Below are 15,766 nucleotides of genomic sequence, written 5' to 3' on the forward strand. Positions count from 1 at the left end.
AAGGAAATGAAAATCCTCTCTGAAAGGTGACATTCTAAGCCTCCAAATGTTTCTGAAAGTATATTTTTAAATAACTTGCTCAACAAAGATTAGAAGGCACAGGACAATATGAACTGGAATCAATAAAAGCAATAGACAATAGCAACAAACAGGAACTCCAGGTACTGGAGCTATCATAAAGACTGCAGTACAATTATGCTTATACTGTTTACAAAGATAAACTCAAGCTTTAAAGTTTCAGCAAGTGTGGAAGTTGAGAAACTTAACAGAAGACCATAGAGGAAGGAAAAGAAAAAAAATAGTTACAGAGAGAGAGGCAAACCATAAAAGACTCTTAAATTATAGAACTGAGGGTTGGTGGGGGTGGAGGAGGTAGATAAAATGGGTGATGGGCATTGAGGAGGGCACTTGTTGGAACAAGCACTGGGTGTTGTATGTAAGTTATGAATCACAGGAGTCTACTCCCAAAGCCAAGAGCACACTGTATATACTGTATGTTAGCTAACTTGACAATAATCTTTCAGCAAGGAACTGAAAAGCATAAGAAGTGTCATTTGCAAAAAGAACCACTGGGATGCCTGGCTGGCACAGACTCTCAATCTCACGGTCGTGGTTTCAAGCCCTGTGTTGGGCATGGAGTCTACTTAGAACAAAATCTTTTAAAAATTGGGCACCTGGGTGGCTCAATCAGTTAAGTATCTGACTTCGGTTCAAGTCATGATCTTGGGGTTTGTGAGTTCGAGCCCAATGTCGAGTTCTCTGCTATGAGTGCAGCGCCAGCTTCAGATCCCATTTCCCTCTCTCTCTGCCTCTCCCCTACTTGCAGTCTTTCTTTCCCTCTCTCAAAAATAAATAAACATTTAAAAGACTCTTTTTAAAATGTTTAGAAAAGGAAACACCAAAAAACTATAGAACTAAAAAATACTATAACGAAGCCTAAACATTCAAAGATGTTCTCAACAGCAGATGACACTTCTGAAGAACTGAAAAACTAGGAGACAAGTCAGAAAAATCTACCCAGAATAAAGCACTGAAATTGTAAGTACAGAAGACAGAGTAAAAGACATAACGATCCTACTAAGAGGACCTAACTAACAAGGGTTTCACTGAAGTCCTAGAGAGGTAAACACAATGGGCATAGGCAACATTTGAAGATATATAGCTGAAACATTTCAGGACCATGAAAGAATCAAATCTATCGAATCTATCTGGTTCAACAACTGCAATGAAGCACAGCCAGGCTAATGCAGTATTTACAAACAAAAACAAAACAAACCCCACAATTCTTTAAAAATTTAAAAAAAATTTTTAATGTTTTTAATTTATTTGAGAGAGAGAGAGAGAGAGAGAGAGAGAGAGAGAGAGAGATGGACAGAATAGGAGCAGGGGAGGGGCAAAGAGAGAGGAAGACGAAGAATCCGAAGCAGGCTCCAGGCCCTGAGCTGTCCGCACAGAGCCCGATGTGGGGCTCGAACTTGCACACACAAGATCATGACCTGAGTGTTAAGTCAGTCGCTTAACCAAGCTACCCAGGTGCCCCTAAAATTTTTTTTACATGGGGGTGCCTGGGTGGCTCAGTAGGTTAAGCGTCTGGCTTCAGCTCAGGTCATGATCTCGCGGTTCAAGGGTTCGAGCCCCATGTCGGGCTCTGTACAGACAGCTAGCTCAGAGTTTGGAGCCTGCTTCAGATTCTGTATCTCCCTTTCTCTCTGACCCTACCCTGCTCACACTGTCTCTCTCCATCTCCAGAAAATAAATTTAAAAAAAATTTTTAATGTTTATTTATGTTTGAGAGAGAGAGAGAAAGAGAGAGAGCAAGAGCAAGAACAAGCATGAGTGGGGGAGGGGCAGAGAGGCAGGGAGACAGAATCTGAAGTTGGCTCCAAGGGCTAAGCAGTCCCCTGACACAGGGCTTGAACTCACGAACAACCAGATCATGACCTGAGTTGAAGTTGGACGCTTAACCAAATGAGCCATCCAGGCGCCCCAAAACACAATTCTTTCACCTTCTGTATCTATGCCATTTGCAATGTAAATTTGTAGCTCTTCATATTAACAGGTAGAGTGTTTTTCTCCACTCTCTGATCTGGGCTTGTTTTGATTAATAGAATTTGATAGAAGTGAAGTGCCTGTTCTAAACCTACTCAGACTCAAGAGGTCTTATGTCCTTTCCTCTTGGGACCCTGCTGTGGCCACATGAACAAGCTCAGGCTAACCTACTTGATAATGAAACATGTAGCCCAGTTACCTCCACCACCACAGCCAATGCACCGCACCAAAGCCACACTGCCTACAGCTGGCTACAGACACATGTAGGAGTTCATGTGGAACCCAGACCATGTGAAGCAGAGAACCCTCCAGCTGGGCCCAGCCCAAACTGCCAACCAAAAGAATTATAAGGAAAGTAAATGACTGTTGTTTTATTCCACTAAGTTGTAGAGTGGTTTATTTCACAGCAAAAGCCAAATGGCAGATAAATATTAAAACAAATCCACAGAGACACATCATAAAGAAGTTTCAGGGCGCTTGGGTGGCTCACTCGGTTAGGTGTCTGACTTCGGCTGAGGTCATGATCTCACAGTTTGTGAGTTCGAGTCCCATGTCCGGCTCTGTGCTGACAGTTCAGAGCCTGGAGCCTGCTTCAGATTCTGTATGTGTCCCTCTCTCAGCCCCTCCCCGACTCTTGCTCTGTCTCCCTCTCTCTCTCTCAAAAATAAATAAAACATTAAAAAAAAGTTTCAGAAAATTAAACACAAAAATCTCAGAAACAGGTAAGTGCTAATCTACTTAGAAGGAATAATTTCCTAAATGAGGTTGATCTTTAAGCATTCCAAATATTTTAATGTAGTGTTAAGGGGGAAAGAGTAGAAATAGACAGGTATTCTAGGCCAAAAAAAAAAAAAAAAAATCACTACCTGAAATGTAGTCCAGTTTGGGAGGAAAAAATATAAAGCCAAATGGTAGATGTGTTTAGAATTAAGGGTTATGAGCCAAACAGATAGGATGTATTATGGCCTTGCCACTAGCTATGTGGCCTCGAACATGATATTTCACCTCTGTACTTCAGTTTTCTCATATGTAATGTACATATTACTTGTTAAGGATTAAAATATGTAAACAAAGATGTTAACAAAGATAACAATATATGTTAGGGAACTTTACTCTTGAGATGGGAACCATGAAAACCTGTGTGTGGGAAAAACAGAACTAGGGGATCGGAGTTACAGCAGGCCCTGAAGATTATATAGTCTATCCTTTAGTATGTGTGTCTTCCATTTTTTGGCAGTTTTTTTAAATGTCTATTTATTTTTGAGAGAGAGAGAGAATGAAAGGGAGAGGGGCAGAGAGAGGGAGACGGAGAGGATCCAAAGCAGGCTCTGCACTGTCAGCAGAGAGCTAGGTGCAGGCTGGAACTCATGAAAGGCGAGATCATGACTGAGCCAAAGTTAGATGATTGACTGACTGAGCCACCCAGGTGCTCCATTTTTGACATTTCTATTTCACTCTATTATTAGAAAGCTCTAATCCAAAGTCTACCTCTATAAGATAGAGGAGTCTATTTTCTTTTCTACAAAATAGCTTTTCTAATATTCAAAGAAAGCTAAAAGGTCTCCCATTATTCTCTTTTCTCTAGGCCAACAGGTTCCTATAAAATGAAATGTTTAGACTCTACAGGCCTGCTATCCTCTTCTGGGTACCTTCCATACAGAGAACTAGGAAGAAAAAAAAGTTCCTACAGAATTAACTCAACAAAGACCTATAATCCATAACATCATACATGTCCTCAAAGAAATTACATACATTCTAACTGAAAAAGCAGACAAGTAAGACAGTTAAGTGCTACGGTACAAGTAAACATTGTCTGCCACTGGGCTAAGAGCAACTAACCAGGTACTCTGCAAGGATAGTTATGAATGTGTGTTGTTGGCTGTTTAGAGAAGGCTTTTTAGAAGAAATAACATTGCAACTGAGTTTCAAAGAATTGGTAGGTTTTAGCCAAGACAATACAATAAGACTATCACAACAGCTACCTATTCAAATGCTCCCTCTTCAGAGCTCTCCTCCCCTCTAAAGCTCTTATGAGGATAATGAATATGTATAATATGTAGAAAACCAGTTTATAAAATCTGCAAAAATGAATATCATATGACCAATTTCTTATATTGACTTTAGAATGTTCTGCTAATTCACAGTTATGAGAAAGCATTTTTGTTTGTTTTTTTTAATCTATTTTTGAGAGAGCGAGAATAAGAAACAGACAGACAGACAGGCATGAGCGGGGGAGGGACAGAGAGAGGGAGACACAGAACCCACAAACTGGCGAGATCATGACCTGAGCCAAAGTTGGAGGCTCAACTGACTGAGCCACCCAGGTGCCCTTTGAGAAAGTATTTCTTATTGAAGATTGGGCAAGAAAAGCAGTATAGGCAAGTAGGTTAAAAATAAGCTTTTTATGGTAGACAAACCTGGGTTCCAATATAACCTCTACACCTTTCTAGCTATTCAGTGATCCAACCAATACTTACTAAAGGACTACTCTGTTAACAGATATCCTGCTAATTGCTGGAAATACATATTACCAATATTTCAGAAGTGAATTTACTCTGCCATTCCTTAACACGGACTCCTTTGTCATCCAAATTCTAACACAAATCCTAAAACTACTACACATTTCAAGAGTGTTTTCCTCATAAACCTGTAGCTGGCAGAACTGTTTTGTTATGAAAATAAATGTCCTGACACCTTCCTGTCCATATAGGACCAGGTATGTACCTGCAGGCAAGGCTAAGACTTTCCTCAGAAAGCACTGGTTATCAGTTATCAAACACATGACTTCATTTAATTTTCACAATAAACTCATCTGTTAGACTGTTAGAGTAATGGCCTCCAATGAATCATACTCCCATATGCCCATGCCCCATTGCAATGTTACTTGGCCACTTCTCCCATAAAGAGGTAGACTCCATTTTTCCTTCCCTTGAATCTGGACTGGTCGTGTGACTTACTTTGTTTTAGAAACTTGACATTATGAGATTTCCATGGCTAGCCTTAAGACATTTAGCAGCTACCATCCATGGCCCTGTAAGGAACTACTGAATGAGAGACCAGGTGGAGAGGAAGGCTCAGCCAACAGCCTGATATATATGTGAGTCCATTTTATCTATCCATCTATTATTTTTTAATGCTTATTTATTCTTGAGAGAGAGACAGAATGTGAGTGGGGGAGGGGCAGAGAAAAGAGGGAGACACTGAATCAGAAGCAGGCTCCAGGTTCTGAGCTGTCAGCACAGAGCCTGATGCAGGGCTCGAACTCACGGACTGTGAGATCATGACCTGAGCTGAAGTCGGAAACTGAGCCACCCAGGTGCCCCATGTGTGTCCATTTTCATTCCACCAGCCCCAACTGAGCTACCAGCTGATTCTGCTGCACCTGCATGGGTGCACCAGCAAAACAGTCCAGTTAATCCAAAGAATCCTGAAAAGTAAGAGTTGTTTTACACCACTAAGTTTTTGGTTATACAGTAATAAACAACTAAAGTGCCCTATAAGATAGGTACTATTGTTTAATCCCTAATTCAGAGCTAAGGAAGTATTAAGTTTCAGAATCCTGCGAATACCTGAAAAACGATGTCTTCTGATAAATAATGTACCTCACGTTCTTCAACAAAACAAAAAAGCAAGCAAGCATAGGGGGAAATATAAGAGCATGGCGAAAAACATATGCTTATTTTACTTTCACTCAAATCTGTGAATATTACATGTGAAAAGGATTAAGCCAGGAAGACACATTCAACTTATTTACAACTCATGGAATAAGTCAATGTATGTACTGACTAACTGCTTTATAACAATAACAGTAACAATGACAATCTCCTGGGAATAGGTGTCAGATACTGCTCTAAGTGTATGTGTGATATAAGCATATATACATATACATGCTCATTTTGTCCTCAGACAAGAGTAAGTCCTACTATCCTCATTTTCATGAGGAGAAAACTGCAGTACATAATAGCTAAACATAGATACACAGCTAAATTTCCCATTGATAAAACTGGATTACATATACCACCAGAGAAAAGACAGCAGAGCCTACATAAAGCACAGCCAAGGTTTCAAGAGCCAGGTGAGAGAAGTGTATCCCATTAATATAGATCTACGTGATCTGAGCTGCCAGAATGTAAATATTACCAACAACTTGAGATCCAAACTTTAAACATAACGCAAGTTCATTACAAAAGAACGGTGCTATATAATCTACAAAGAGAAAAGGGGCAATATCTATCTATCTATCTATCTATCTATCTATCTATCTATCTATCATCTATCTAAAGAGAAAAGAGGCAATACCTACCTACCTACCTACCTACCTACGATTAACACTACTTAGTAACTGCTTGCATGACAGGCACAAGTCACAAATTTTCACGTGGAGTGGACCTAAACCTTCAACAATTCAGATTCCTGCAAACATCAGTAATTTAGACATCTTGACCGACGTTGTGAGGCCGTTCATATGTGCCCCTCTTCAGAGTTGATGGTACAGAGAATCCAAAACACAAGGACTCACAGAAAACGATCCAGGTGGTTGGAACGACCTGATAGCAGTCATACCTCCTTAGCTCCCATCAGCCTCAAGAAACAATCTCCCAGAAAACTCTGCATCAACATCCCATATTGTAATTGTCCCTCAATTAAAAAAGAAAAGAAAAGGGGGGATCCAAAGAGAGACCAGAATTTGGTGTGATAGGCCAGCGGCAATGCAAAGAGGCATCAGTGACTGCTAAGGCCGTGGGAGCAGCCGTCTCTCATAGCGTGCTTCTTAAGAAACCAGTAAGGAAGCTATCAAGGACATAACATGTTGACGGTTATCCCAGGTCTGTTGCCCCAAGGGTTCCCGGCCCAGCTTTCTGCTGCTCCCAATATTTGCGTCCACAAACGACCTCAGGCCCGCCCCCTTGGTCGTCAGGCCGGCTCCTAGCCTCATATCCCAAAGCCGCCATCAACCCAAGGAGAACAGGTCTGTGGGTTCGCTCCTCACCTCCCAGGCCCCTGGGAAATACTCACTTGCCCGCCAGATCTTTATGAGAACCGCTCGAATTCATGAGCTGGGCCAAATCCTGCCGCACGGCTGCCGCCATCTTTCTTCCAGCTCAGCAGAGACTGTCGGACCTCTCACCCTTCGCCAAAAGAAAACGAGTGTAGTCCTCCAGAGTGCAGGTAGAGGGAACCCGAGATGCCACAGAGCAGCGACTGTGTGGGCCAGAGCGTCCGATGTGAGAGCCGACTCAAGCTCCGTCCCCAGAGTTGAATGACGCGAGGATCCACTCAGGTCCGAGGCCCGCCCAGGATTCTCCCACGGGCTCAGGCTCGCACGCTCCTACTTAGGATTGGCGGATGAAGTTCCAAGGCGTGTGTGGCTTGTGCAACTCCAGTAAGTGCCGGGTAGCCAAAATTACCGCGTCGTCATTAGGTTCCGCGTCTCACTTGTGGTTTACTGTTGTTCTTCGTTCTTTAAGACAGTCCTAACTGGTGCTAAAAACGAGTTGTTATTATTTCCAATTCAGACTGGTACTGTTGTAAAAAACAACAAAAAGCTATATATTTCTTCTCTTATTTTGTACCCTTTATGTAGGTTGATCATGCATCCCAGTTTGTCCAGAACGGTACCACTTTTCATCTGTTGTCCTGGAGTGATTATTAATAACACGCCCTTTCACTGTTGAAAACTGTTCCATTTGGATGACAGATGATATGGTCACCTACCTTCAAATGTAATTGTATTAATTACTTATGTTTATAGAGTTTTTTCTGTAAGTAAATGTTTATACTTTCCTGCTTTACTAAAGATAACATACCATATCGTCATCATCATCATCATTATTATTATTATTACCTTTGGGGTTTTTTTTTTTTTTTTACTTATTTTGGAGATCTTACCATGTATGTCCAGAGAGCTTCCTCATCATTTTTTTTGCACTGGAGAGTAATACGTATAATGAGGGAATGTCATAGTTTTTTTAATTTTTATAGCTAGACACTTAAGTTGTTGTTAATTTATCAACCAGTGCTGCAATAAGTAACTTCCTACCAACAATATGTAGGAATGCCTACACATTTTCTACAGCCTTGTTTATAACGGATGTCAGACTTTTGAATTTTTGCCATCATGGTGTGTGATAAATAGTGTGTTCCCTCTATTGGGTAGGAGAAAGAAAAGAAGACCAAAACATGGAAATCCTTTAAGAAAGTGGATATTGCCCACATCAATTCAGATCTCAGGCCATTGGCAAGAATTTAGTCACATAACCATGTTAGCAACAGTGAGGCTGGAAATTTGATTTCCAGTTGGGCAGCCCTTTGCCTAAGAAAAAGAAAAAGATTCGTTCAAAGGACAATCTGTGGTCTCTACTACAGTCTCTCTCTTTGATCACCTAAATATCTGTGTGTATTCTTCTTGCAGTAAGCACTCTTACCCCTGAAGAAGAGAGATCGATTCCCTAGTCAGTTTCTATACCAACTCAAAAATCAGATGTCTGATGATGCACAGCCCTCTCCATCAGATTGGGATAGGTCTTTTCATGACCCAGTGTCATCTGCACTAAGAAATAAATTATCTGCCTCATGCCCATACATGTAATACAAAACAACAGTGGAACAGGAACAGGATAACCACAGTTAAAACTAAAAAAAAAATAAGAAGAAGAAGCATGTAAAACTCATAGCAGTCACTTGCCCACAGTGATGGTGGAATCCTGGGTAGGAATTATTAATACCCTTTACTCTAGTAGTGAAATAAGTTCCTTGGTTAGACCCTGGTTCTGCTCTTTGAGAGGAGCTCCATTGTCCATTATACTCTGGGCTTTGCCCTAGGACTACAAGTTAACTGGATATTGGTAAATATTCCCTCTTTGGGGGAATGTCTTTAGACTTGGATTGAGAGCTTTTGTAGGTCAGGCTTTTCAGTATTTTTTTAAATGTCATTTAGTTGAATATTCAGTAAACTCTGCTTCCAGACAGTTTCAGGTTCCAGTAACCACACCCACAGTTGCTTCTAGAAATAGTTGTTAAACATGGCATATTTCCTGGCTTCTATACTCAAACCATTCTTAACATCTTTTTAAAAAAATTTTTTTAACATTTATTTATTTTTGAGAAAGAGACAGAGAGAGACTGAGTATGAGCAGGGAAGGAGCAGAGAGAGAGGGAGACACAGAATCTGAAGCAGGCTCCAGGCTCTGAGCTGTCACCACAGAGCACAACGTGGGGCTTGAACTCATGAACCGTGAGATCATGACCTGAACTGAAGTTGGGCACTTAACCCACTGAGCCACCCAGGTACCCCTCTTAACATCTTTTCAGTGATGACAATCTTGAGGTTATCTGAAACAATAGGCTTAAGTGAGAAGAGAACTCTATTAATTTGACTTTTGCTTCAGTTTATCTTTGTTTTCTTGTTCGTTTAATGTTTGCCAAAAAAATCTTGATGGACTATGAGAAATCTCTAAGCCAAGTCTTCTCTTCTGGTGTTGAGGGGTACATAAGCAGTTGCCTTTTTCAACTTAGTGAAGCCCAAGAATTTCCAAATGTTCTATTTGCTTTTTACACTGACATCGAACTTTATTTGTAATACCTTGCTGAAAGCAAAAAAAAAAAAAAAAGCAGCCAAACACTCAAGTTTGTTCTTTTTATGTACCTTCACTAGAGCAATAAGCTAGGCAGGGAAGTTGTCTACCTTCCTGGTTATTTTAGGCAGCAGTTTGACTAAACTGTTTGATATGACAAGGCCTCCCTTTTCCAGACTGCTCATTACCCTGCCTAACCTCTAAGAGATTCTACATGGTTTTAAGTTTTATTTACAGCAGGGAGGAAAAACAAACAAGCATGGCACTGGAAACTCATTCTCTCTTTTCAGTTGCTTAGCAAGAAGTTAGCTAGGCACATCTGAATTAGCAAATCCTAGTTCTGTGTTATGCAAAACCATAGGTCCCAACCCACACCTACTGAATCAAAACTGCCAATATTAACAAAATTATCTAGTAATGCTTGAACATTAAAGTTTGAGTAGCACTGCTCTAGCTTAGATGTGCACCCCACTAGATGTGTTTGTTCACTAAGCTCTTGCTATTAATGGGTATTAAAGCCATTTCCCTAGCCAGGAAATTCCCATTTTTGTATAACCAACTAGTTAGTCTCTCCCCCCTCACAATTTCCCTACAGATATACAGAGGAAGTCATTCTGGGGTCCTTTTCCTGGTGCATTTTCCACTCTGTGTCCCATGTGCCCAGCTCAAACATGCCTTGCTATAGAAGGAAAAATTAAAAAAGAGCATAGGTTGAAGCGCCTGGGTGGCTCAGTTGGTTAAGTGGCCAGCTTCAGCTCAGGTCATGATCTCACGGTTTGTGGGTTCGAGTCCAGCATCGGGCTCTGTGCTGACAGCTCAGAGCCTGGAGCCTGCTTCAGATTCTGTGTCTCCTTCTCTATTTTTCCCTCCCCTGCTCATGCGCTGTCTCTCAAAAATAAACAAACATTAAAAAAAAAAAAAGAGCATAGGTGATTGCATATGTCCTGCTCTTTTCTGAGAGAAAAAAACCCATCCTTAACTTTACATTTATTCCACATGTTGCTAATGCTGTTTGACAAAATTATTCTAGAGTCATCTTGTGTATTTCCTAGCCTGGACCCAGAATCAGTTGTTTCACCAAGAAGCCCTTGCTCCTTTAGTTCCTTTTAGGAATGATATTTACAGATAACAATCTGAGTGCTAGGGATGCTCATTGCTACTGTCTTGGTCATTTTGGGACCTTTTAATAGGACAGAACTAGGAAATATATACATATTTTAAGGATAAAGTAAGTCATGAGTTCATACATTCAATTCCAATTTAGGTGATTTTACTTACCCTCTTCTGCATTACATCTGAATCTCCTTACTTCCTCATCCAGAATCCTGGTTCACAAGTACATAGGAGATTATAGAATCAGAATATTTCATTCACCCCACATTGTATACACAACAACTTCAGAATAATAATACTGATACTACTATACCCAGTATGATTGCTGAAGAATTCAACATTTTCCTGCTATTTCTCTCCCATTTACTCTCATTTTTCATAATTGGACTATATCTCTATTGTGAGCACATAGAGCTATTACAAACTATACTTTCTTCCTCTTAGTCCTCATTTAGTCTTAGTTCTGTAACACACATGCAATACTCACTATCGGCTCTTATATTGAGACTTCTCTAGTCATTTTAGTTGATGAAAGGTAGCTCTTTAATAGGTTTCTCAGGAAGGGCTCCTGAAATCATAATTTTGAATGTTCTTGTGTGTTGGAAACATCTTGTGCCTTTTACACTTGAAAAACCAGTTTTGTTAGATATAATAATCCTTGACTCAATTTTCTTGAGAATCTGCAGCTTGGTGCTCCATTTTCTCAGGACCTAAAGCATTGCTGAAAAATATCTCATAGAAGTTTAATATTCTTTTCCTTGTAAGTCACCTCCTCTTTTTTGCCTAGATGCCCTCTGCTTTTTTCTCCTTTAACATCAAGTAATTTTACTAGACCAAGTGTTGGTGTTGGTCATTTTGGGTCAGTATTCTTTGGTATATAGTATACTCTTTCAATAGAGAGTTTGAATATCTATTCAGTTTTTGAATAACATTATAATCATTTTTGTACTTGTTCTATTCCATTGGATTCTTTTCTCAGAAACTACTGTTTTTATGTTAGGTTATCTTTAGCTCTCTTAATATTAGTTACCTTTCCTCAAAATCTTATTTCTTTTTTCAAATTTTTGATTATGATTTTATTTCTTTTCACTCTATTTCTCTTAAGGTATTATCTGTCACTTTTATTTACTCCTGGTTTCCTACTAGTTGAGTCTCCATTTCTGAAATGATGTTTTTATTTCTAATTCTTACCTGAATTCTGCCACTCATTCTGGGTGTTCCATTTCTTATTATGCTGTTCTGTCATATCCTGAATCATTTCTTTCCAGTTGAACTAGTGTGAAAACTGTATTAAGGCTCATCTTCTTTTCAGCTTAACTGGTGATGACCTTCCCTTTTCTGACATTCCTATCACTTTTTCTTTAACAATATAGGAGGACAGGTTTTCAGCCCTATCCACACTTCTGGACATGTTAGTCCCCCATTGCCTCTGTCAAGGTATTTACCTCAGTAAATAAGATGCATAGGATATTTTTACTTCCACATTTTTTGCTTCTAGTTGAGACTTTGAGAATTTACTGACTTCTGTCCCCTCCGCCCTTACCAAATTCCTCAGTTTCACTGAGATAGGTTGGCACTTTGTTCCACTGCAGCAAGTACTTGCTTTTTCTTTGCAGTATGTCTCCTCTATTTTAGAAATCACTAATTTAACACTTGTGCTATAATTCCCAGTTTCATTGTCATTATTCTCTTACATTACTATATAAATTTAAATTAAATTAATCATCACAGATTCCCCTTCTCTTCATCTGCCTATCTTGCTATGAGGTTTCTGCTCTGATTGTTTCATTGTTTGGTAGAGGTCACTATTTAAAGTTTTTTTTTTTAATGTGTATTCATTTTTGAGAGACAGAACGTGAGCAGAGGAAGGGCCGAGAGAGAGGGAGACAGAATCTGAAGCAGGCTCCAGGCTCTGAGCTTTCAGCACAGAACCTGTGGGGCTCGAACCCGTGCACTATGAGATCATGACCTGAGCCGAAGTCAGATACTTAACCGACTGAGCCACCCAAGTGCCCATGGTAGTGCCCACTTTTAACTGATCCCTCAGAGTCTGTGCATGGGTAACATATTTATGAATCTGTGCATATTCACAAATATCTATCATCTTGATGGCTGAGTAGGATTTTGGCTGAGCTACTGTCCTTTTCCCTCAGTGACCTTTGAAATATTACTCCACAGTTTTTCAGTTTCCAGGATTTCACATGAGAAGTCCAATGCTAATGATATCTCTCCCTCTCTTCCTCTACCACCTTCTTTCCTTCCTCCCTCCCTCTTTTCTCCATTCTCTCTCTCTCTTTTTACTCTTTGAAAGACTGAGTATGCAAACAGACAATGACATTTTTACTGTATGTAAAAATAAAAATGACCCCAGGTGCCTAGGTGGCTCAGTTGATCAAGCATCTGGCTCTTGATCTTGGCTCAGGTCATGATCTCACGGTTTGTGAGTTCAAGCCCCGCATCAGGCTCTGCGCTGATAGTGTGGAGCCTGTTTGGGATTCTCTCTCCCCCTCTCTCTCTGCACCTCCCCTGCTCATGCTCTATCTGTCTCTCTCTCAAAATGAATAAATAAACTTAAAAAAAAAAACAACTAACAAAACAGTCTTCAGCAACCAGTCCAGGAAAGCAGCTCAGCATCCGCAGCAGCCATCCCAGGAAGCCAAACAACAGCTGTGGTTCTCAGCCCCAAATGGCCAGCACTTGATTGATCAGTGACAGCTTCCCTAATTTTGGCCCTAACCAGGGAAAGCCAAAAACACTCCCCTAACCAATTACATAGGTAATTGGTTATCTTCTACCCCTACCCCACTTCTAGGTAGCTTCCAACAGCTCCCCCATGCCAACAGCCTCCAATCAGGGCATGTCTGAATTCCCTTTTCCCACCATAAAGCTTTCCATTCCTCTGCCTGCCTGTCAAACACAAGTCATGGTTTCCCAGACCCCTTGCTATCGAAGCTCTGAGTTAATAGCCTTCGATTGTTCTCATTTGGCTTTATTTCTGCACCTTTCTTCTTCTCTTTCTTCCTCTTTTTCCTCTTATTCTTCCTCCTCTTTCTCTTTTTCCTCACTCCTCCTCCCCCAGCCCCACAGTCTCCTTTGTTCTTGTTTTTCTTCTTCTTTTTGTGAGTGACTCGTTCTTTCCACCTAAAAGTTTTAAAAGATCTTCTCTTTATAGGAATTTTCCTCAGATATGCCTACGTGTGTCTTGTCTCATTGATGTTGCCTGGAACTCCGTGACCCTTTTCATCTGCAGACGCACATCTATCTTTAGGTCATGGGAATTTTCTATTATTATTTAATTATTACCTCTCTTTTATCTGTTCCTTTCTCTCCTTCTGCAATTCAAACAGTTATATTTCAGGTCTTTTGGATGTACCTTCAAAGTGATGTGCCTTTTCCATCATAATTTCTCTCTTTTTATTTTTTTGCTCTGTGTTTTGAGATATCTTTTCCACTTTTCAGGCCACTTAGCAAGATTCAGTCATTCTTCAATGTATCATCAATTTCATGTTTTTAAAATCATGATTTCCATTTGTTTACTTGTGCAAAAATGTTATAGCTGCTTTATTTATAATAGCTTCAAGTGAAAACAACCCAAATGTCCATCACAAGGAAAGTGGATGGAGAAACTGTGGCATATGCATTCAGTAGAATACTACTCAGCATTAGAAGGGGAAAAAACTACAGATATATACAAGAACGTGAGTGAATCTCAAAACATTATACCGAGTAAAAGAAATCAGACCTTAAAAAGTAAATATAATAAGAGTCCTTCTACATGAAGTTCTTTTTTTTTTTTTTTTTTTTTTTAAATCCAGGCTCCAAGCTGTCCCCTAAGGGCCCAACACAGAGCTCAAAGTCATGAACTGTGAGATCATGACCTGAGCCAAAGTTGGACACTTAATGGACTTGAGCCACCCAGGCTCCCCTGAAGTTCTAAGTCAAACAAAACTAATCTGTGGTGATAGAAAATCAGAAATTACCTAGGAAGGGGGAAATGGGGAACAATGGTAATTTACTGGGGAAGTAGCAAGCGGTGATGGAAATATTCTATATGTTTACAGAGGTGTGGCTCATATGGGTGGTATAGTATGGATGTATCAAAGTTCATCATACTGTACACTTAAGATCTGTGCATTTAATTGAAGGTGAAACCTCAATTTGAAAAGGGAATAAAATGAATTTTGTTCAATAGTCTTGTGTGCGTATTTAATTTAGTCTTGATGAGGGCTTTTATTTATGTATTTATATATTTATTTATGGTTTAAGATGTTTTCAGTCTTCTCTAGCAGTTTCAAAAGCTAGTGCTTTATCAGCTTCAAAGAAAGAGAAGTTTCAGTGCAACTCTTCTGTTTCCTCAAAGCTCCTCTTTGTCAGGATGACCAGCAAGTCCTTTTTCTTTCTTTCTTTCTTTCTTTTTTTTTTTGAAAATTTATCTCATTTTATTATATTTTTAATTGAAGTATAATTGACACGGCATTATATTACTTTCAGGTGTACAATACAGTGATTCAGAAGCTCCACATATTCACTTATTCCCCCCCACCTCTCCCCTCGAGCAACCACTAGGTTGTTCTCTGTTTAAGAGCCTGTTTTGTTTGTCTGTTTTTTCTTTGTTTTGTTTCTTAAAGTCCACATGTGAGTGAAGCCATATACCATTTATTTTTCTTCTGTCTGACTTCTTTCACTTAGCATTATGCCCTCTAGGTCCATCCATGTTTTTGCAAATGGCAAGATCTCTTTCTTTTTTATGACTGAGTAATATTCTATTGCACATATATATATGATATGACATATATATGTATATGACATACATATACATATATATATAATATATATATCCCTCACATCTTCTTTATCCATTCTTCTATCAGTGAACACTTGGACTGCTTCTATATGTTGATTATTATAAGTAACGCTGCAATAAACATAGAGGTGCATTTATCTTTTTGAATTAGTGTTTTTGTTTTCTTTTTTTGGGGGGGGGGAGGGAGAGAATACCCAGTAGTGGAATTGCTAGATCATATGGTAAT

At 39.7% G+C, this 15,766-nt stretch overlaps 1 protein-coding gene across 2 annotated transcripts in view; it reads right to left on the reverse strand.

Moving 5' to 3' along the window:
- Positions 1 to 7,375, reverse strand: part of COPS4 (COP9 signalosome subunit 4) — a 43,153-nt gene extending 35,778 nt beyond the window's left edge. Inside the window, exon 1 of one of the 2 annotated variants that reach the window (XM_029944037.1) lies at positions 7,066 to 7,375. In XM_029944037.1, coding sequence (XP_029799897.1) covers positions 7,066 to 7,139 — 74 coding nt within the window. In that variant the 5' untranslated portion in view covers positions 7,140 to 7,375. The remainder of the gene's footprint in view (positions 1 to 7,065) is intronic. The other variant, XM_029944028.1, reaches the window with a different exon arrangement.
- Between the last annotated feature and the right edge of the window lie 8,391 nt (positions 7,376 to 15,766).

Source organism: Suricata suricatta, chromosome 1 (genome assembly GCF_006229205.1).
Source record: "Suricata suricatta isolate VVHF042 chromosome 1, meerkat_22Aug2017_6uvM2_HiC, whole genome shotgun sequence".
Taxonomy (NCBI): domain Eukaryota; kingdom Metazoa; phylum Chordata; class Mammalia; order Carnivora; family Herpestidae; genus Suricata; species Suricata suricatta.